Here is a 23,735-nt window from a genome sequence, read left to right on the forward strand (position 1 = left end):
CCCTTCCTAATAAAAGCCTAGCTATCACGTGTATATGCAATTTCGTGTGTAAATGCAATCATGTGACAAGAGAGATAAACACATGATAATTGTATGCCTCATTTACGTTTTCTTCTCTCATACCCAAAAATATTGAAAGATGTTGATAGATGGGGGTTTGTGTATTCAATGTTAGGGGCATTTGTCTCCACACCTAAATCCAGAGTAGGAATGTCCCTTATTATCCTGTGAGTTTGTTAACAAGAAAAGAAATGTATTGAGAATGAAGAACTCCTTGTCAATATTGGATAATTGTGGCAATTCCTACAGTTTTTGAGAGGATTGGAGACGCATTCATTTTATGGTCACCTATGTGTGACAAGATGAAGCCACCTTTTACCAAGGTGGGTGCGATGGAGAAAATCTTAGGAGCAACTAGTTGTATATAATCATGTCTCTATTTATCTTGTCACGTAACTAGAGATTGTGCAATTAACCAGCACAACAAAAAAGCTAAGTATCAGCCACAACAGAGACATAGAAGTGAACCAAAATAGCTTGAACCCCAAATAAAGAATAAACTGAATCCAAAATGATAACAAGGTTTAAACAAAATGACAATGCAAATATATTGAAATTGCTCCATGTTCATGTAACAAAATGTATAGAGGAAATCCTGTACAATAAGACAAACTCCAGACGAAAACCTGATAGCCAAAAACATTCAGAAAGGAAATCCTTTTTGGAAGTTCTTCTTTGAGGCTTCTGCCAATCGCTTAACACCCTTCACATTTTTGTAGTACTCAATCAATTCATCAGCAGCATCCTTTGGGTGACAATTAACAAATACTTTCAAAAACCTCCTCTCCGTCATCCGCATTGCCCTCACCATCATAGGGCCATTAATCTGTAAATCAAGACCCATTTCCTGCACCTTCCTGGCAAGAAGTACTCGTGGCTTCAACACATCCTCCAGATTCTTGAATAGCAAACTTGGGTGCTCAAGAACTGTAGTAGCAGGAAGCTTCATTTCTCCTAAAATGAAAGTCATGTTCCTCTGAACCTTATCGACTGATAGTGTCAAGACAAACGGAGACTTCCCAAAAAAGAGAAAAACCTCATCTTCTGAGAAACCAAACTTCTCCAAGTTTGCAACTTTCTGACGGATAGTTTCAAGGCGCGAAACGCCAATTATCGTAACAACATACTTGAACATTCTGGAATCATTTGGAACTCCGGTTTTTCCTATATATTCCATCTTTTCTTCATTAAAGGAAGTTCTTGGTATCAATGTAGGCCGTGATAGAAGCATCTGGATCAAGTCTGGCATACTAAGACCAATTCCTTCATATAGCGCAATGACCGGTTTGATTTTCTTGTGAAGGTCATGGGTCAAGAAAGACGGGTTCCTTAATATGGCTTTGGCAAGCACTTCCTTTGATCCAAACAATGTCATCAAGAACTCAACCCGTTCATCAAAGCAATGGTTAACTCGACAAGTGAGAAACCGGGGCCGATCATTGATAATCTTCGCAAGCTCAGGAGCACTGATGCCCAACCACGTTAAACGTTCGAGTTTGGACTGAAGCTGGTTAGCGTCAGCTTTCAGTAGAAAAGGCCCCCGAGTGAAAATATTAGATATTTCAGTATCAGTACAACCGAATTGCTTCATAATTTGCACAGAGGTCTTGGATTGGTCTTCAATGTCTTCTCCTACACTGTCTTCCTCGGTGTGGCAAACCGTCGAATAGGTGGCGGGTGTGAAAATAAACCAAGTTGTTGGGAGCAGAATCTTGGGCAAAAATAAGAAATTTGGCGAGGTGGGCAATAAGATGCGGAGCTTAAGTAAGGACCCAAATGTGGATTTCATGTCAGAATGCACTTTGTTTCAAAGCAGGAAGAACACAAAAGGCTTTCAGATTGGGAAGAGAATGTGTTATGAATTTTGGTAGAAGAGGACTTGAAACCTTGATGCCTCTGCTGTAAAAATGCGTCTTAAAGATTGCTGTTTTTATATTAGGTTTGCAGCTGAATGATATGGAATGGAAGTCAGTTTTGTTCGTTGACCTGCAGAGGGAAAATGCAGTGGAAAAGCTATATAGATTTGCCGTTTGCAAAGCACGTGCGCAAATACAAGGATTTACAACCCCTATATACATGCTATTGATATTGTTTCATTATTTCGATAGTATTTTCTTTAACAGCGTGGAATAGAAACACCACTAAACCAATAGCTAATTGATACAAACGAGTCATATCTTGTCATGGACTCATGTTCGGGTCGTGCTTTTCTTTTCTGGATTTGTATTGCATGAATTGATACTAACTCAACTTCTTTATTATTTTGACACCAATAAAAAAAAATAAAAAATAAAAAAACCTCAACTTCTTTATTAAGTCTCATGTTCGAGTCGATGCAAATCTTATAAATAAGTCAATTTGTATGTTGACTTTATAAGATGTCATCCAGCCTTGGATGTTGCTCTCCTCCACATGCTTTAGCGGTTGGAATGATTTTACAGTAGCAAACTCATCACTTGTCTCTTAATCCAGGTAACTCTTCCCTGCAACAAGAACTCCGATTCGTAAGTTCTTTAGTCCTGCAGATTCAATATTCAGAACACAGCATAAACATATGGATGTGGAGAAGTTAAAAGAGCGTGAGAATGTTTACCAGGAGGATATGGATCATACTGATGACCACAGATTATAATGAGATTGTAACAAGCAGAGCATTCTGAAAAGGCCTAGTTCCTCTTAGGAGCATGGACTTATCAAAGTACATAACCTAGGAAGAGCTCCTATCTGGCTATCTCCAGTACTCTGAACTTCTCTAGCGGAACCTTGATTTCGCTTGTTATTGTTTGGTGGGTTAAACTTGATCCTAATGACTCTTCCTCCGTGCCTGTCAATTATTTTCCAAAAGAAAAGTGACACTTCAAGCATGAACATATATATATATTAACATGTCAAATCTAATTCTTCATAGATGTATATGAAGCTCCTCCAGATTTAGAATTTTAGTATTTTGACTTGTTTTGAACATATACTAAGAGGAATGATACAACTGTAAAAGTAAACATATCTTAGGAAGGTGAATACCTGAGTGTTGAGAAGCAATATGTGAAAGCGGTCTGTGTGGACAATGATGACATCCCAAAAGTATAACGAGTTAAACAAGGCACTTTCATCTACTCTTGGAGCAAAACAAAACATCCACATGATCAGCATGGTAATAAATCTTTGCTCCTCTTCAAGGATGAACAACAAATTTAGCTAGTTCTACTGTCTTAAGTTGGCTGAAATAGCACAGTTTTCGTTGTTGTGGATTGTAAAAGGCTCTGTGCTGGTTCCTTTTTCAAACTTCTGTTTTCTATCAAATTTCGGGTTTCCAAAGCATTGTCCCATGCTCCAGATGCAGCATATATGCTTCCTAGAACAACATAGTTAACTGAATTCTTTGGATCCATCTCAAAAAGATGCATTGCTGCCAGTTCTCCCAGTGATCTATTACCATATATGCTACATGCCCCAAGAATGGCTCCCCAAAGTGAGGCATTAGGCTTGATGTTCATGTCACATATCAACTTGTAAGCTTCTTCTAACAAACCTGCACGTGCGTAAAGATCTACAATGCAAGAAAAATGCTCAGCTCGAGGCAAGATGTTGTATTTGCTGAACATAGTATTGAAGCATTCCCATCCTTCACCTGTCAATCCAGCATGGCTGCAAGCAAAGAGAAGAGACAAGAATGTGACACCATTAGGTTCCAACCCCTCATATTCCATCTTTTTATATAAAGCAATCGCCTTATGTCCTAAGCCATGCCTTCCATATCCAGAAATCAGCGAAGTCCATGAAATAACATTTTTTTCTTCCATCTCATCAAAAGCATGGTTAGCATCTTCAATTTCTCCGCATTTGGCATACATATCAACTAGAGCATTTCCCATGGCCACATCATAACAAGGTTGGTGTTTAAAAGTCAGGGCATGGATTTGTCTTCCCAAGATCAATGAAGCACTATTGGCACATATGTTAAGCATGGAGCATAATATGACACCATCCAAGGCCAGGTGCATAAGAGTCATTTCTTTAAAGAGATCTAGCACATCTCTGCTGTAGTTACCTTCTTGTGCATATCCAGTTATCAGTGCAGTGCAAGCTATAATGTCCTTTTTCATCATGTTCTTGTATATTTTATGAGCACTCTCTACACTTCCACATTTAGCATATGCATTGATCAGCGATCCACTTAAAGTTTTGTGTGATCCAAACCCCACTTGCATGATGAACCCATGTATTTGACTTACCTTCATTAAACCACTACCTCCAGCTAAGGCTCTCAAAACACTCCCCAAGGTGAAGCAATCAGGGAACATGCCTGAGTCAAATATCACATATACAATTAAACATAACTAACTAAAGGAAAGCAAAGGAAGTGATACATATGACAAAAAAAAAATCTTAAAGCATGAAAAAAGATAATTTAGAACTATCTATTAAGAAGACATAAAGAAACCCATTGTTGACGATTTGCTTGAGAGTTAAGTACACCAAAAAAAAGGCACACACAAAAAGGGCCGTAAATGATATTGGTAGTAAATTTTTCCAAAAATTGAATGTATCATTCAGTGGTCACACAGCAAACAAAAGGGCAATGTCATTCACCAAGACAAGGTAAATGTGGGAATGTGGCGACTAAGCATTACTCAAAAAATATGGAACAAACACAAAGAAGAGCACAAATAATAAGAATATAAAAGCTTCAATTTTAACCACAAGTATAAACATTCACCTTCCCTCATCATTGAATGAAACAGTTGCAATGAGGCATCAGCAAAGCCCTGAACAGCATAGCCGCCAATCATTGCATTCCAAGAGACCAAGTCCCTTTCCGACATTTCCTCAAACAAATAATGCGCATCCTCTATCTTTCCACACTTTGAATGAAAATCAACCAACGCACTCTGCACAAACAGGTTCTCAGCAAACCTACCTTTCAGAATACACCCCTGTATTTGCATCCCTACTTCCAAACACCGCAAACCTGTACATGCCCTCAATGCGCTACCATACCCAAACTGATTAGCTCTATAACCTGCCTGACGCATATTCAAAAACATCACCAAAGCATTTTCATAACATCCACTTTGAGCATACCCAGAAATCATAGCGGTCCAAGACACAACATTTTTCTCAGGCATTCGATCAAACACGTTACGGGCACTAACAATGCGGCCAAATTTCGAGTAAAATATTACCAGCTTGGTGTTTAAATTCAAATTTGAATCAAACCCACTTGTTATTGCGTGGTTATGAACCAAAAGACCGGGTCTTTCTGCTCGTTCATCGATGCAGAGCTGCAAGATATTCATGTAGCAAGAATAATAAGAGTCTAACTGAGTTGGGTTTGAGAGAATTAGTCTCAGAGCCTCCTGTAGTTGACCCCTTTTGCAGAATGCGTGCATAATGAGTGAGTTGGTGTGCTTCTACTTCTTAATGGGGTCTGTCATTATTTGAAAGTTCGTTTATCGTTTTTGTACGGTAACCTGGCTTCAGTTTGGGTTTTATGCCGCCATTTTCAAACGGAATTATGTAGTACCGTAATTTTGTACGGTTAATACAGAAATTCTATGTGGCGACAACAATGTTGTTGGGATGAATCGATTTGAACCGAACCGAATTAAATCAAATTAAATTAATTAAAAAGTATAATTAAACCGAACCAAACAAACTGCTTTGAGGTAATTTTCCCTTGTAAATATTATCAATTCAACCCTTTGTGCTTTGAAAAAACTAAAATACATAATTGAAGTAGATAAGGGTTAATAAAAATGGTATGGATTTCACTCCACCAACATGCAAACAATTATGTCAAATAAGTTATTCTTCAAAATTTAGAAAACCTTTTCTTTTGAAAGACTTTGTAAGTCGATTGGTTTACACCATCTACCCGAGTATATAAGGTCTAATATTCGATTTTCCAATCTCATAATACGACTCGTTAAAAAAAGAAGGGAATTAACCCTCTTAGGGAAAAATGACCATTATAACTTATCCTTGTATCAACCCATCTGATCTTTCATGCATAAGTAGTTCGTTTCTAACTACAGGAGTTCAAGAGATTTGTGGTTACTCACCGTTGGATGTAAATTCAACGGTTCACTCACTCTTGCATTCTTTTTAAGAAACTTTTTTGAACCATTGAATTAATATCCAACGGTGGGTGACCACAATCTCTTGGACTCCTGTGATCCAAGAGATCGAGACTAATGATATTTATGTCAATAATTGCGTAGAATAATAATAAAAAGATACCAACAACACGACAACAAGATAAAGCTTCGAGTAAAGTACAGAAATAATAACCTTCCAAACCAATAAATAGAATAAAATAACGTGTGCCTCGTGTCTCTATCTCTAGTCACCACTCCCATAAATTAATTAAAAAGAAAAGCAGAAAGTAAACCAATGATGGGATTTTCTAATTGTCTTGTTGGCCAGCCGCATTTGACTTCATACATTCACAGGAGATGTTGATAGATTAAAGTCTAACAGCGAGGCAGTATTTTCTGAAAAAAAAGAAAGAAAAAAAAATTATTTAAAAAAAAACATCTCACAAATATTTTCTTTTAAAATATAGAGCCTCAACAGAAAAATTTCAGCCATAACTTCATCATCTGGCTAGAAACCTTGTGCTGACCATTCATGGCTAGAACTAGCTCTGCCTGTCTCAGTGTAGCTTCCTTCCTCTTTTTTTCAAGCTTACTGTGGAATTTCAATGCTGCAAGGGACACACTCAAACCAGGTGACACTCTAAATTCCTCAAGCTCCTTGGTTTCTGCAATGGGGAAATTCACCATGGGGTTCCATATTTATGACCACAATTTGAACTATAGCTACCTTGTTGTTAAGTGGGCTGCAAGTCATAATTATGCATGGATTGCCAATAGAAACAAACCCATTTTGTACCCTTTGGGAATTCTTACCTTGGACCAAAATAATACATTGAAAATTACACACAAGGATGGTGAGCCTGTTGTACTTTACTCTGCTTCAGAAACTAGCAATGCCAATAATATTGTGGCTACCCTTTTAGATTCTGGCAATTTTGTCCTACAAGAATTGAGCTTTGATGGATCACCCAAAAGGGTTTTGTGGCAAAGCTTGTAGACGCCCTTCTGCCAGGTATGAAATTAGGTGTGAACCATAAAAGTGGTCATGTTTGGTCAATTTCATCATGGTTTACTCCTAACAGTGCAGTGCCAGGGGCTTTCACTCTTGATTGGGACCCGGAGGCACACGAATTGAAGATTAGACGGCGCGGGGTGGTTTATTGGAGCAGTGGAGCCTTTAGGAATGGGAGATTTAAATTTATTTTGCCTGATGAATCCAAGCTGAGGTATAATTTTAGTATTGTGTCAAATGAAGATGAAGATTACTTCACTTACAGTGCTGTAGATCAAAGTGGTATATCAGAATGGGTGCTAACCACAATGGGGAGACTATATGACTTTGATGAGACAATTGATATTGCACAAGCAGATTATTGTTATGGCTCCAACACTGATGGAGGGTGCCAGATGTGGGACCGGCCAATTGATTGTAGGCATGCTGGTGATAGATTTGAGGAAGAAAAGGGTTACTTCAATCCAACCGGCTCTGGTTCGACAGCAACGAGTGATGCTTCAAATACAAGCTTCAGCATCAGTGATTGTAAGGCTGCTTGCTGGAAAAATTGTGACTGCCTTGGATTCAACTATCTGTTTGATAATCAGACCGGATGTCGATTTTGGACTGGCCACTGGAAGTTCATCAAGGACAGCACAGGTTATAGTTCAAGCAATATTTATTTTCTAACAACAAAGGCATCGCACAACCATGGTAAGTCCTCCTGATAATCTTTTGCGCTAAGAGTCTGTCCACAAATTTCCAATTTCACTTGAAAAAGAAACAAAATGGAACTTCGAGTATACATAGAAAAATACTAAAATTCACTGTGAGTATACTTAAATGTTTGACACATCAATAGGCTTGAGTATTTTGTTCACTTTATATGGTTCTGAAGCCTGCAGGGTTCTAAAAAGCTACTTAACGTGTGTATGCAGAACATAAGAGGATAATCTGGATTGGTACTGCCACTGCTGCTGCTCTATTGACAATGGTGCTTTGCATCATGTGCTGTTTATTAAGAAGAAGAATTTTTTTACTTCCAGGTATATTCTTCAAGCATAAGGAAGCTTTTGACAGAATTTCACAGATTTGAGAAATGAAAATCTTAATGTAATGCATTAATCAAAACAGGGGAGAACAGGAGAAAGATTGATGACAAGGAATTGCTGGACGTGAAGGAATCTTACTCATCTAACAATGTCAATGCGCTTCAGAATGATGGAGATATGGGGCATGATTTAAGAGTATTTAGCTATGCATCTGTCAAGGCAGCCACAGGAAACTTCTGTGACGAAAACAAGCTTGGAGAAGGGGGCTTTGGACCAGTTTATAAAGTAAGGTTTTAAAGAATACGAAAGTAATATTGTTATTTGTTGCTAAGGAAAATTGATAATATGACCTATTATAGATCATTGATTCAGGGGAAAATGTCGATGGGACAAGAAATAGCTGTGAAGAGGCTTTCAAGATGTTCACTACAAGGAACATGGGAGTTTAAGAATGAGTTGATACTTATATCTGAACTTCAACATACAAATCTTGTTCGGATTTTGGGATTTTGCATTCATGGTGTAGAGAGGATGTTAATATACGAGTATATGCCAAACAAAAGTCTGGACTGCTTTTTATTTGGTTGGGAATTAGACCTGTCATTTAATCTCAGTATTTGTTTAATTTCTTGCAGGTTTATATTATCTGATTTTGAAGATTGCGAAGTTTTTCATTCTTTTCTAACTGTTTAATGCATTGGGCAGATTCAACAAGAGGCATGTTACTAGACTGGAAGAAGCGTTTTAATATAATCGAAGGAATTGCTCAAGGACTGCTTTACTTGCACAAATATTCAAGATTGAGGGTGATTCATAGAGATCTTAAAGCTAGTAACATACTACTTGATGAAGATATGAACCCCAAAATTTCTGACTTTGGTATGGCAAGGATTTTCACGCATAATGAGCGGGAAGCAAATACTAATAGGATCGTTGGGACATAGTAAGCTATATGCATAAGCAGTGCATTCTTATGTATCATGCCTATCACTTTTGATTGCCAAGCATGTGTTTATGTACTAAATCGTACCTTTTCTTTTAAATTTCAGTGGTTACATGTCTCCTGAGTATGCAATGGGGGGAATTTTTTCAACAAAGTCCGATGTCTATAGCTTTGGTGTATTGACACTTGAAATCATAAGTGGTAGGAAAAATAATAGCTTCTACAATGCCGATCGCGTCTTGAATATAGTAGGATATGTATGTCAAGCTAATCTCTCTCTGATTAAGATTTTTATTCTTTGAGGTGAGACTGGGGAGAGTCTGATATCCTAAATGAATATAAGCTTATTTCAGGCATGGGGGTTATGGAATGAAGGTGCAGGGCTAAGATTAATGGATCCAACGCTACAGGAATCATTTATTGAGGATCAACTGATAAGATGCATCCATGTCGGTCTGCTATGCGTAGAAGAAGATGCAGCAGATCGGCCTACCATGTCAGAAGTCATATCTATGTTGACAAATGAAAGCATGTCATTACCTATACCAAAGAGGCCAGCATTTTTCACAAGCAGAAACGAGGTTGATGCAGACATGAGCGTAAAGGAATCAGAAGTTTTATCAGGAAATGACTTTTCCCGTTCCGATATAGTAGGAAGATGAAGGTACTAACATGTTTGGTGTGGCTCAATTGTTATTATACTTGCTTTGATAGCTGTAAAGATAACTCTTTGAAAAGTGAAAATTTAATATGGGGTTCCATATATGTCCAGAATTTGAACTATCGCTACACACCGTGATTAAGTGCTCTGCAAGTCATAATAATGCATGGATTGAAAATCAAAACAAACCCATTTTACACCCTTTGGGAATTCTCACCATGAACCAAGGTAAAGCATTGAAAGTTACACACAATGATGGTGATCCTGGTTTGCTTTCCTCTGCTTCAGAAACTAGCTATACCAATATTGTTTGTACCCTTTTAGATTCTGGCAATTTTGTCCTACAAGAATTCAGCTTTGATGGATCAGTGAAAAGGGTTTTGCGTCAAAGTTTTGATTTGCGTGAAGACACACCTTTGTACCAGGAATGAAATTAGATGTGAAGTGAACCATAAAAACGGTGATATTTGGTCACTTTCATCATGGCTTACTCCAAATAGTGCAGTTCCAGGGGCTTTCAGTCTTTGATTGGGACCCGAACAAACATGGAAATTAAGTTTTGTCCTAATTTAATATTTATTTTATCAGGCTCCTGTATATTTTATGAGCACTGTCTTCTCTACCCTTTTACATTTTGCAGAAGCACATCGACTTTCCTTCTAAATATTGATAATTCCAACCCCGTTTTGCGTTGGAAAAACTAACATATATATATCTTCGTTTTAAGGTTCATATACATTAACAGGAATAGGACTTCGTGCATAGTGTCTCTCTCTACTGTCATAAATTAACAGGAAAGAAAAGAAGAAAGGAAACCTTGATAGGATTTTTCTAATAGTTTTGTTGGCCGGCCTGTAGTTGACCTCATACATTCTCAGTACATGTTGATGGTTAAAGTCTAATGACAATTCAGTCTTGTCTAACAAAAGAAATCCCACAACAATTTGGTTTTATAATACAGAGCCACAACAAGAAATATGTCACCAAAGCTTTCATCATTTGGCTAGAAACCTTGTGCTGATCAGTCATGGCTACCACTAGCGGTCTCAGTTTAGCTTCCTTCCTCTCTTTTTTCAAGCTTACTGTGGAATTTTAATGCTGCAAGGGACACAATCAAACTAGGTGACACCCTCAATTCCTCAAGTTCCTTAGTTTCTGCAATGGATAAATTCACTATGCGGTTCCATAGATATGACCACAATTCAAAATATAGCTACCTGGTGATTCAGTCGTCGGCAAGTCATAATTATGCATGGATTGCCAATCCAAACCAACCCATTTTGCACCCTTTGGGAATTCTCACCTTGGACCAATATAAAACATTGAAAATTACACATGAAAATGGTGACCCTGTTGTACTTTACTCTGCTTACGAAACTAGCAATAGTGACAATATTTCTGCTACCCTGTTAGATTCTGGCAATTTTGTCCTACAAGATTGGAGAAATGGTGGATCAACACAAAGGCTTTTGTGGCAAAGTTTTGATTTTCCTGTAGACACCCTTCTGCCAGGTATGAAATTAGGACTGGGAGGTTTAAATTTATGTTGCCTGATGAAACCAAGCTGAGGTATAACTTTAGCATTGTTTCAAATGAAGATGAAGACGACTTCACGTACAATCCTGTAGATCAAAGTGGTATATCAGAATTTGTACTAACCATAATGGGGAGACTATATGACTTTGACAGGAAAATTGATGTTGCAGAAGCAGATTATTGTTATGGCTCTAACACTGATGCAGGGTGCCAGACATGGGACCAACCAACTGATCGTAGGAATGATGGTAATAAATTTGAGCAAGGAAGTGGTTACTTTAATGCAAGCGGCTCAGGTGGGGCAACAAGAAGTGATATTTCAAATGCAAGTCTCAGCATTAGTGATTGCAAGGCTGCTTGTTGGAAAATTTGTGACTGCCTTGGATTCAACTTTCTGTTTGATAATTAATCAGACCAGGTGTCGATTTTGGACTGGAAACTGGGAGTTTGTTCAAGATCGGTCAGGTTCTAGTTCAACCAGTACTTATTTTCTAACAACAAGGGCATTGCTCAGTCACAGTAAGTCTTTGAATATGTTGTGCTAAGAGTCTGTCCACAAATTTCCAATTTCATAGACTTGACATCCTTCCAAAGAGACAATATGTACAAACAACCAAAAAGAATTTTGGGAATACATAGAATAAGTACTAGGATTCACTATGAGTTTTCTTTCATGTTTTGACACATAAGTAGGCTTAAAGCATTTCGTTCACTATAGACAATATCTGAAACCAGGGTTCTGAATACCTAATCGTGTGTGTATGCAGAACATAAGAGGATAATATGGATTTGCACTGCTACTGCTGCTGCTGCTGCTCTATTGATAGTGGTGCTTTGCATCATGGGCTGTCTATTAAGAAAAAGAAATCTTTTACTTCCAGGTAGGTTCGTTAGTCACAAGGAAGTAATAGAAAAACTTTTGCAGATTTGAAAGAACTTTAAGCATTTACCAAAATAGGGAACAGGGAAAGGTTGATCAGAAGGAACTTCTTGACGTAGAGCAATCGTTCACATGTAATGACGTCAATGAGCTTCAAGAAGATGGAGAGATGGAAAATGATTTAAGAATATTTACTTATGCATCTGTTATGGCTGCCACAGGAGACTTCTCCGGGGAAAACAAGGTTTTATAATAATAGAAAAGTATATTATTATTGCTACGAAATAACTGATGATGTGAAATATTTATGGATCATCAATATTTCAGGGAAAACTAATGACAGGACGAGAAGTAGCTGTAAAGAGGCTTTCAAGATCTTCGGTGTGCAAGGAACATTGGACTTTAAGAATGAACTGACAGTCATATTTGAGCTTCGACATACAAACCTTGTTCGACTTTTGGGATTTTGCATTCATGGTGTAGAGAGGATGTTAATATATGAGTATATGCCAAACAAAAGTCTAGACTGCTTATTATTTGGTTGGGAATTAGACCATCACTTTAATTTAATCCGACTACTTGTCTTCAGATTTGGTAATATGCGTAAATTTTTACTCTTATCTAACACTCTGCATGTATTGGGCAGATTCAACCAGAAGCATGCTACTAGATTGGAACAAGCGTTTCAATATAATCAAAGGAATTGCTCAGGGACTGCTTTACTTGCACAAATATTTAAGACTGAGTGTGATTCATAGAGATCTTAAAGCTAGTAACATACTACTTGATGGAAATATGAACCCCAAAATCTCTGACTTTGGTATGGCAAGGATTCTCACTCATACTGATCTAGAAGCAAAGACTAATAGGATTGTTGGGACATTGTAAGTCATACATTCGTATATATCTTGTCTAGCACTCTTGGTTGCTAATCACACATTTATTTACATATGTAAAAAATTAATCTTACTTTTTCTTTTCAATTTTCAGTGGTTACATGTCTCTTGAGTATGTCATGGGGGCCAGTTTTTTCTACAAAATCTGACGTCTATAGCTTTGGAGTATTACTGCTTGAAATCGTAAGTGGGAGGAAAAATAACAGCTTCTACAATGCCAGTCGCATTGGTCATGTAGTAGGACATGTATGTCAAATGGATCTCTTTATGATCACAATTTTTCTTCTCTGAAGTGAGATTTGAGACACTTTGATAAGCTTTTTTCAGGCATGGGAGCTATGGAAAGGAGGTGCAGGGCTACGATTAATGGATCCGAAACTAGGTGATTCATGTATTGATGACCAATCTGCTATGCGTGGAAGCAAATGCAGCTGATCGGCCCAGCATGTCAGAAGTCATATCCATGTTAGCAAGTGAAAGCATGTCATTACCTACACCAACAAGGCCATCATTTTTTGGAGGAACACAAGAGGATGAAAGTGATATAAGTGGGAAGGAATCAGAAATTTTATCAATAAATGGCTTGTCCCCTTGTGATACAGTAGGAAGATAAAGTTGTGCCTCAATCGTACTTTCTTTTCCATAAGTGTAATGATACTTTATTATTTGTAAAATTATTGTTTCCAAATAGACTTAATGGAGCTTCACTTTAGCTTGCAATTTGTGCCTTTGGAGGAAATAAAAAGTGACCACATTTCGCCTAATCTGCTGGAGGCCTCGACCATGGATAAAAAGAAAAAGGAAGAGCATAAAATGCCCCTCCATCCCATTGAATCCGGGTCTTGGACTATATGGTGAAGTTAACTTTGAAGAGTCACTGAACCAAAACGTGCTTTATCCATTTCTTTTGTTAGACTTTATTTGAGCTTTCACACAACTTAACTGATCTATTTCGTCCAAAATGAAATCATCAGCCCTTCCGGGTCCTCTTCTCCCCTCTTTAAGAAAATCGATCATGGCACAAACTTCTCTACGTTTGATTAGAGTTGAATATGATGAGTAGGGTGTACTTATTAAAATTATATTTGTTTCATAATTCAATATATTCTTTTTGGTCATTTTATATTATGATAAATTAGTAATTCAATAAATAGTTTGGTAATATAGTGTACTCAGTTAATTTTATAGTTCATTTAGCAGCACTCATTAGCTGATAGCTCTTTCGTGGTTTGGGTTCCCCTATAAAAAGTTGGTTATATCAACATCTCTCAATGTTCAATTTAAATAATGTTATCTATATTTTCATAAATGTCGATTACCGATGTTTTCTCTTTACATGATAATTTTCTACCTTCATATTTAATTATTTATTTTTCAGTCAATAAAAACTGGCTTTAAAAATCACTTGCCAAAAGGTACTAGACAACTTTCCTTTGGCAGCTAGGCTTTAGGAAAAAGGGAAATGTGGGGTTTAAAGGAGCTTATCTGATTAAAGGGTTTCAATTATGTGATCCTGCATGATTTGGATAGTGATTTTCTCTATTATGCATTTCATTTTCTGTGGCGCAATGGACACACACGTTTTAAGTTTTCAACTTATGTCGGCCACTGGACCTTTTGAGTTTTCAAGTGACTTTGATGGTTAAATTCACATAATAATTTGCTTTAGATCGATCAGATTCACACAATATAGATCGATAGACATATAGAACATATTTTGATCAACCAAGGTTTCATCATTTGAAGAAATTATAGTAGTTTGTGAAAATTCATGGCTAGCAGTCTAAAGTTGATTTTGTTCCTTATTTTTTCAAGCTTAATGTGGACTTATACTGCTGCTAGGGATACACTCAAACCAGGTGACTCTCTCAGTTCCACAAGTTGCTTATGTTCTGCAAAGGGGAAGTTCTGTTTGGGTTTCATTCCGTACGACAGACTGAATTCCAGCCAGTTGACCATATGGAGCACTACATCAAATAACGAACAATGGATAGCCAGCAGAAACATGCATGTTTTATACCCGACAGGAGTTCTTGCCTTGGACAAGAACAACACACTGAAAATTATGGACCAAGGTGGGACTAGGTTGGAGCTTTGCTCTGCTCCGAAAAGAACTAGCAATGTTGTGGCTACTCTTCTAGATTCTGGCAATTTTATCCTACAAGAAGTGAACTCTGTCGATGGATCGACCACTCAGGTTTTCTGGCAAAGTTTTGATTATCCAACAGACACCCTTATGCCAGGCATGAAATTAGGTGTTAACCATAGAAATGGTCACGTTTGGTCACTAGCTTCGTGGTCAAGTAAGTACAACCTAGAGCAAGGGCCTTTCACCCTTGAATGGGATGCCAAAGGGCGTGAACTGAAGATTAAGAGACGTGGGGTGGTTTATTGGACTAGTGGAGCCTTTACGAGCAAGAGGTTTAAGCTGATCATGATGAGATATAATGTTAGCATCGTTTCAAACGAAAATGAAGACTACTTCACTTACACTGCTTTAAACCAAAGTTCTCCATCACAGTGGTTGCTTACCTCAACTGGGCGACTATATGATTTTGGAGGAGTTGATATTGCAAGGGCAGATAATTGTTATGGCTATAACACTGATGGAGGGTGCCAGAGGTGGGCGGAGAAGCCAACTTGTAGGCATGTTGGTGATGCATTTGAACCAAAAAATGGTTTCTTTAAACTAACCGGCTCTAATTCAACACTCCTGAATGATTCGGATACAAGTCTCAGTATTAGTGATTGTAAGGATTCTTGTTGGAAAAATTGTGAGTGCTTTGGGTTCAACTTTCTGTTTGATATTAATCAGACTGGATGCCAATTTTTCACTGGAATGAACTGGGAGTTCATTCAAGACTTTGATGGTGATACTACATATAGTTTTTACTTGTTAAAAAAGTCACCTCTCAATCATGGTAAGCCTACTAAATCATTATCCTTTTCAACAAATGTGCTGTCAACAAGTTTCAATTTCATATCAGTTCCTTTCGATCTACGAACATGTTCAGAAGTTTCTATTTCATATCAGCTCACATCATTCTACAACAGACAATGCATACAAACAACAAAAGATAATTTGCCGCGCTCGCACATGCATACATTTGTACACAATTAAACTGGAAGTTCATTAACTACTCAATGCAGGTAAACACAAGGGGATATGGATCGAAACTGGCATCGCCGCTGCTGCTCTGCTGCTAATGGTACTCTGCATCGTCTGCTATCTACTAAGAAGAAGAAAATTTACACTTTCAGGTACACAGAGTTATTCACATCCTTGAAAATTGTTGTTATAAATATAGAAGTTTAACTTACTACCTTAATCTAAATAGGGGAGAACGAGACAAAGATCATTGAGAATGAATTGCTTGACTTAATGAAATCTGATAGACCTACTGATGCCAATGCGCTTCAAAATGATGGAACAATGCGACATGATTTAAGCGTGTTTAGCTATGCATCTGTCATGGCTGCCACATGCAACTTCTCCCCAGAAAACAAGCTTGGACAAGGAGGTTTTGGGCCTGTTTATAAGGTAAGGCTTTAGATTACAATATGTGTTTTCTTATTAATAGCTAAGTATAAATAGCTGATCGTCAGGTTGTGGGCATCAATTCAGGGAAAATTGCTGACGGGACAAGAAATCGCTGTGAAGAGGCTTTCAAAATGTTCAGGGCAAGGAACGCTGGAGTTTAAGAATGAATTGATACTCATATATGAACTCCAACATAAAAACCTTGTCAAACTTTTTGGATTTTGCATTCATGGCGAAGAGAGAATGCTAATATACGAGTATATGCCAAACAAAAGTTTGGATTACTTTCTATTCGGTTGGAAGCACTCACTTTAATCTTATTACTTGAATTCCTTTGTCACTGAATTGTCAAAAATACAGGGATCGTGATCAATCTTATAATTTCACTCTATATATATTGGACAGATTCAACAAGAGTCATGCAACTAGATTGGAAGAAGCGCTTTACTATAATTGAAGGAATTGCTCAAGGATTGCTTTACTTGCACAAGTACTCAAGAGTGAGAGTAATTCACAGAGATTTAAAAGCTAGTAACATACTACTTGATGAAAACATGAACCCCAAAATTTCTGATTTTGGTATGGCAAGGATTTTCAAGCATAATGAACTGGAAGCAAATACTAATAGGGTTGTTGGAACATAGTAAGTAAACAATTTGACATTCAAAATTTTCGGTTTGCTAAACATGCATTTTTGTATGCCGAGACGTACTAAATTTCTGTTCTTTTTGGTACAGTGGTTACATGTCACCTGAGTACGCCATGGAGGGCATCTTTTCCATAAAGTCTGATGTTTATAGTTTTGGAGTGTTAATGCTTGAAATCATAAGTGGTAGGAGAAACAATAGCTTCTACAATGCTGATCGCCTGCTCAATATAGTAGGATATGTATGTCAAGCAATTTTCTTCTTAATTTGAGGTGTGTGATTCTGTATAATGGAAATAAGTCTTTGTTTCAGGCATGGGAATTATGGAAGGAAGGCACAGTGCTAGAACTAATGGATCCAACAGTAGGTGATTCATGTATTAAAGATCAATTCTTAAGATGCGTCCATGTTGGCCTGCTATGCGTGGAAGAAAATGCAGCTGATCGGCCGACCATGTCAAATGTCATATCTATGTTAACAAATGAAAGCATGACATCTGCATTACCTACAAAGCCAGCATTTTTTACAGGAAGAAATGTGGTTGAAGCTAGTATAAGCGGAAAAGAAACAGAAATTTTTTCAACAAATGACTTATCCAATTCCACTAATGTAGCACGATGACGGTATGCTTGTTTTGCCATGGACAAATCGCTTGAGCTTGCACTTGTTATGTCCCTGTGGAAATGGTGTCTATATGATCGTGATGTCCATGCAGTTGCAGAGACACATCATCTGTATTTAGCTGATGGAAACATCTCTTGCAGTAACACGTTAATTTTGGATTTAGTTTTTGTTATATATGATATTGGCATTAATTTGTAAAATTAACTCCCAATTAGTAAAACTTTACCTAAACTTTACAATTGCAGCAAGATAATGGGGAAATAATCCTCTTATCACTGTCATTCATGCTTGAAAACTTGGAAGAAACAGAGAAGAGAAGAGGGGACGCTCTATCTATGTTGTTCTCATTTTATCTCTTTTACTGCCACTTGTTTTTAGTGTTTCTTTTCCCCCCACAAAAACCAAAATTTCCACACGTGATAATCATGTGGTGAATCAGAATCAAACGGGATTTGAATAGACTTTTCGTCTCTTCTTCTTCGTATAACATATATGCTTTGTTTCTGTTTTACCGGCTAAACATTTGTATAAAATATTTAAAAAAGTACTGGAACTCACAATGAGTACTTTGTTTAATTCACACATCGCTAAGTAAGTAGTCGGCTGAGAAAAATAGGTACCTCTATATCTCACTTGATCACAGAAAGGCTGAGAAAAACAGAGAGAAGAAAAGGGTTGGAGACTTGGAAATTTAATGTGAAAGATTGAAACTTGAAAGTTAGGCTTGGGCGGGGCTAAACAAAATCACAATTTATAAACATGATACAACATTGAAGTCTTCGTGTTCGTCTATGTTTTTTTGGCATTAATGGATAATAAAATATAAATAATATATATTTTACATATTGTTCTATACAACAACACATAACCTGGAAATTAAGCCAAGCCGGCTGGGAGGAGACCCCCATGCATGACCCAAACTGAGTCAACGCCCCATGCAAAGAGCAACAAGAGTTCTATGTGATATGATAACTTGGAAATAGATATAGCCGCCTGCTTTTGCCAGGTATGAAACCAAGTGTTGACCATAGAACTGTCACATTTGGTCACTTACATCTTGGTTTACTGACTACAGCGCGGGCCAATTGAAGATTAGAAGATGTACGTGGGGTGGTTTACTAGACAATTGGAGCCTTTCTAAACATTAACAGATTCAAATTCTTGAGCATTCTGCTTTTTCCAGCTTTGTTATCAAAAAGTACTAATTAGATATATTTGGTTTACCTCAATTGTATTTATTTAAGTTCTAAAGTTAGTTTGCTGGACATTTTTCGTGCCAAGAATAAAGATAGATGATGATATGCTCGAAGCTTTCAGGTGATGCTTGTGCGAATCTCGAAATTTTCTTTAAATAGTATTTTATTAACAAGGCATGCACTAGTTTCCATCGTCATGTTACGTATTGACCTGTGTTATCATAAAAACATTAATAAATAAATAAGAAAATTCTCATTATATATATAAATGAATTTCAAAGAGTTTGAAACTTTGAAAGTTCTTTGTCATATGATATATCTTTCATTGTAATTTTCTTTCCGTAATAAGAAAACAAGAGATAAAAACCGTCACGACACACATCTATCCCACTCAAAGGTGTACACTATATATTTTGGTATTTCTCAGGATTGATCCATCACTCACAAACCATTAGGGCACCCCTATCTTGACCGAGGATGCTTAGAGGGGCTCACCCACCGAATCGACCGCAGAATAGACATATCACTCATATCAGTGTCGAACATTTATCGACGACTTTTAACCGCCGGTTAAAGACAACATTCATGCTGGTTTATCATCCGAAAGAGTAATACCCAAATCAACATTTGGTACATGTCATATTTCTACATAAAAATTCACCTCGAGTACTAGGTAGTACTTGTTTAACACACTAGTCTTCATTTAGGAAGTCAAGGTTGTACTAACAATGCACATATACAAACAAGCGGAACATACTACTTATTGTTGTTGCTCGGGGTCTCCTCCTAGCCGGCTTTGCTATCCTCGGTATTGGAGTATAGTAACTCTCCAGCTCATAAATTTTGATATTGGTTTCAGCCTTTCACTTTTATTCATTCCAACATCTCTCTCTCTCTCTCTCTCTCTCTCTCTCTCTAACCCTTCTATGAGCACATTGACTTCTTCTTTTTTATTTATTTTGTGGCTTTAAAATATATCATTTCCATCTTGAAAGTTTAAGTGATAAGATTCTTATATGTCTCAAAAGAGGAGTTTTCATGATCATCTAGACAGTCTGGCCTTCTGGTCATTCTCATGGCTGCTGGTCGGATGATGAAGTGCTTCATAATGTTGATCATTTTTGCATCCCGGTGGACTTGGCACAATGCAACCGACACATTGAAACAAGGGGACACTCTCAATTCCACAGGTTCCTTAGTTTCATCATCAGGGAAGTTCTCTTTGAATTTTACTCTAAGAACGATCCATGGCTCAGATTCCAACTTTCTTTCTATCATGCGCATTAAACGTGAGGCAAACAGAGCATGGATTGCAAACCCAGACTTACCTATTTCATCCTCCTCTTCCCCACTTCTCACCTTGGACACCAACAATACGTTGAAAATTATTCACCAAGGTGGCGATCCTTTTGTCCTTTCCACTGCTCCACAAACTAATGACACTAGTACTAGTGTTGTGGCTACCCTTTTGGATTCGGGCAACTTCGTCCTGCAAGAAGTGAGCTCTGTCAACAGATCAACGATCCGGGTTTTTTGGCAAAGTTTTGATCATCCACTTGACACATTTTTACCAGGCATGAAATTGGGTGTTACCATAGAAATGGCCACATTTGGTCTCTTTTATCACGTGGATCTAGGGACAACTCGCTTTCCCCCGGGCCTTTCAGCCTTGATTGGGATCCCAATGGACACCAATTGAAAATCAAGAAAGATGGGGTGGTTTATTGGACTAGCGGGGTCTTTTCTGATGGGAGATTTGAATTTATTTTGCCTGATGTGTCCAAGAAGAGGTACAATTTTAGCATTGTTTCAAATCAAAATGAAGACTACCTCACTTACACTAGTAAAAATGATCCAAGTGATCCTGAGCCAGAATGGGTTCTATTCCCAGAAGGGTATCTTTCTGACTATGGGGCACACGTCGATAATTGTATTATAGAAGTACGGTACTGTGATGGCTATAACATTGTTGGAGGGTGTGTGAAAAGGAACCGCCCAAGTGATTGTATTGAGAAATTTGGTGATGAATTTGAGATTAAAAAAGGTTACTTCAAGATCATCAACTCTACAAGTATAAATACTTCGAGACCCGCAAGCTGGATTGGCACCGATGATATTGACTGTAAGGCCAATTGTTGGCAAGATTGTGACTGCCTTGGATTCGACTTATCATTTCTTAATCAGACTAAGGATGCACGATGCCAATTTTGGAATGTGGACTGTGAGTTCATTGAAGACCTCACTGCCAATACAAGTTTTGTTTTGCAGCCAAAATCATCACATTTACCACCTCAGAAAAAGATTGGTAGGTGTCGCTATGTACTAATCTTTCTAATATATTGAGCTTCTCGCTTTAGAATATGTATTCTCACTAACTATATCTCTAGATGCAACAGCCATACGTAAGTGGTTCTGGATTGGCACTTCTATTGCTGCAGCTCTAGTGTTAATGTTGTTTTGCATGTGCTATCGACTGAGAAGGACAAAACTTATACTTTCAGCAGGTAAATGCTTTGAGCATAATGTGCGCACTTGTTAGCCAAAATTTCAAATCTTTGATCATCGTTGTCCTAACAATTGAAATTTGAACTTTCAAAATAGCCAAGATTAACGGGGCAAAGATTCAGAACGAATTACTTGACTTCATGAAATCTAAGAGACCTACACATCATGTGAATGGGCTTCAAAATGATGATGGAAACATAAGGCCTCATGATTTAATCGTATTTAGCTATGCATCTGTCTTGGCTGCCACGAAAAACTTCTCAGAAGAAAACAAACTCGGACAAGGGGGCTTTGGACCTGTTTATAAGGTAACATTTAAAATTATAGAAAGTTTTTCTATTTATATTATGAATAGCCCAGAAATATATTACGTAGTTCTTTTCTTTTTGAAACAATTACTTATAAATATTATGGATTAACAATTCAGGGAAAATTGGTTACGGGACGAGAAATAGCTGTGAAGAGGCTTTCAAAATGTTCTGCACAAGGAGCATTGGAGTTTAAGAATGAATTGATACTCATATATGAACTTCAACACACAAACCTTGTTCAGCTTTTTGGATTTTGCATCCATGGTGAAGAGAGGATATTGATATATGAGTACATGCCAAACAAAAGCTTGGACTACTTTTTATTTGGTTGGCAATCAAGACTACTTTACTCTTAGTGCTCGATTTGATCATTTCTTAACCTTAATATAGGAAGCAAGTCATTTCTGATTAACTGTCAAAATCTATAATTACTAACAAATTTTTTACTTATTAGTTGACTCTATATTGGACAGATTCAAGCCGAGGTGGTCTACTAGATTGGAAGAAGCGTTTTAGTATAATTGAAGGGATCACACAAGGGTTGCTGTACTTACACAAATACTCGAGAACAAGAATAATTCACAGAGATTTAAAAGCTAGTAATATTCTGCTTGACGAAAGCATGAATCCCAAAATTTCTGATTTTGGTATGGCAAGGATTTTCACGCATAACGAGGAAGAAGCAAATACTAATAGGGTTATGGGGACATAGTAAGTGATCATTACGTCCTTATTATAACATGTTCCACTTTTAGTTGGTAATTTTCTAAACATGCATTTAGATAAGGGAATGTACTAAAATATTTTCGTTTCCTTCTTTTACAGTGGTTATATGTCTCCCGAGTATGCTATGAAAGGAATTTTTTCAATAAAGTCCGACGTCTATAGTTTTGGAGTGCTAATGCTTGAAATCATAAGTGGGAGGAGAAACAATAGCTTCTACAATGATGATCGGATGCTCAATATAGTAGGCTACGTATGTCGAACAAATTAACAATAACAGTTATGGCTAGCTAAAATTTTCTTATTCGAGTTGCTCAAAATACTTATGTACGTTTCTTCTGCAGACATGGGAATTATGGAAAGAAGGTGCAGGGTTGCAGTTGATGGATCCAACACTAGGTGATTCATGCAATGGTGATCAACTGTTGAGATGCATTCATGTTGGTCTACTCTGCGTGGAGGAACATCCAGCCGATCGGCCCACTATGCAAGATGTCGTTTCTATGTTGACAAATGAAAATATGTCACTGCCTGTACCTACAAAACCAGCATTTTGCACAGAAAGAAATGTGGTCACGACTGGCATAGCCGGAAAGGGACCAGAACTTGTATCAATAAATGGGCTGTCCATTTCCGATTTGGATGGACGTTAACACCTCAGACATAATCTTCTTCATATATATATCTATGGGTTAAAGAAAACAAAATTTTGGGCCAAAAAATTTGGAAAACGAAGGTCTTAGGGGCAAGGGATTTAGGGCCACTTTATTTATTTATTTTTAGCCTAATGTATTAACAATATTCACATAAAAATCATTATATCCACAATAAGTATGTTATGAATAGCCATAGGCACATATATAATTATAGATATAAAATTATAAAATTTATTGAGCAAAAGGGAAAAGAAGAAGAAGAATCAGAAATTTTGGACAGAAATGAAGCTGATTTGGTCTCCCGAGAATGCAACCAAGGCCTACATCGACACCGTTCCATCTGTAAGCAATTCTTTCTTGAAAAGTTTCTTGCTTTAGTTGATTTCGTGACGTATGAAGGAGGTTCGATTTG

At 37.4% G+C, this 23,735-nt stretch overlaps 3 protein-coding genes and 3 pseudogenes across 4 annotated transcripts; 4 read left to right on the top strand and 2 right to left on the bottom strand.

The window, feature by feature from the left end:
• Positions 704 to 1,849, bottom strand: LOC18778230. The gene has a single exon (XM_007214630.1). The coding sequence runs from the start codon at positions 1,847 to 1,849 to the stop codon at positions 704 to 706; it is 1,146 nt and encodes a 381-aa protein (XP_007214692.1).
• LOC18781419 (pentatricopeptide repeat-containing protein At3g20730) lies at positions 2,103 to 5,548 on the bottom strand. The gene is made up of 4 exons (XM_007212760.2): positions 4,778 to 5,548; positions 3,082 to 4,363; positions 2,654 to 2,884; positions 2,103 to 2,543 (listed from the first exon to the last, which is right to left on the bottom strand). Exons 1-2 carry the CDS (start codon positions 5,448 to 5,450, stop codon positions 3,270 to 3,272), a joined length of 1,767 nt encoding a protein of 588 aa, XP_007212822.1. The 5' UTR covers positions 5,451 to 5,548; the 3' UTR covers positions 2,103 to 2,543; positions 2,654 to 2,884; positions 3,082 to 3,269.
• LOC18779572 lies at positions 6,376 to 10,472 on the top strand (annotated as a pseudogene).
• Positions 9,880 to 13,999, top strand: LOC18779450 (annotated as a pseudogene).
• Positions 14,841 to 18,252, top strand: LOC18780874 (G-type lectin S-receptor-like serine/threonine-protein kinase CES101). 2 transcript variants are annotated; one of them, XM_020561862.1, is made up of 7 exons: positions 14,841 to 16,041; positions 16,271 to 16,381; positions 16,459 to 16,661; positions 16,746 to 16,956; positions 17,067 to 17,304; positions 17,399 to 17,549; positions 17,621 to 18,252. In XM_020561862.1, the coding sequence occupies exons 1-7, from the start codon at positions 14,892 to 14,894 to the stop codon at positions 17,927 to 17,929; spliced, it is 2,373 nt and encodes a 790-aa protein (XP_020417451.1). In that variant the 5' UTR covers positions 14,841 to 14,891; the 3' UTR covers positions 17,930 to 18,252. The 2 variants fall into 2 exon arrangements, with proteins under 2 accessions (XP_020417451.1, XP_020417452.1); XM_020561863.1 differs by having other exon boundaries at positions 17,399 to 17,493; positions 17,621 to 17,792.
• LOC18780956 lies at positions 20,204 to 23,320 on the top strand (annotated as a pseudogene).

The sequence above is a fragment of the Prunus persica genome, chromosome G4 (assembly GCF_000346465.2).
Source record: "Prunus persica cultivar Lovell chromosome G4, Prunus_persica_NCBIv2, whole genome shotgun sequence".
Classification (NCBI taxonomy): Eukaryota; Viridiplantae; Streptophyta; class Magnoliopsida; order Rosales; family Rosaceae; genus Prunus; species Prunus persica.

Coding starts and splice junctions, on each gene's coding strand:
- LOC18778230 (XM_007214630.1), bottom strand. CDS start 1,849: ATGAAATCCACATTTGGGTCCTTACTTAAGCTCCGCATCTTATTGCCC.
- LOC18780874 (XM_020561862.1), top strand. CDS start 14,892: ATGGCTAGCAGTCTAAAGTTGATTTTGTTCCTTATTTTTTCAAGCTTA. Junction 16,042..16,270: donor AAAGTCACCTCTCAATCATG/GTAAGCCTACTA, acceptor TACTCAATGCAG/GTAAACACAAGGGGATATGG. Junction 16,957..17,066: donor TTTGGATTACTTTCTATTCG/GTTGGAAGCACT, acceptor TATATTGGACAG/ATTCAACAAGAGTCATGCAA.
- LOC18781419 (XM_007212760.2), bottom strand. CDS start 5,450: ATGCACGCATTCTGCAAAAGGGGTCAACTACAGGAGGCTCTGAGACTA. Junction 4,364..4,777: donor TCATTCAATGATGAGGGAAG/GTGAATGTTTAT, acceptor TATTTGACTCAG/GCATGTTCCCTGATTGCTTC.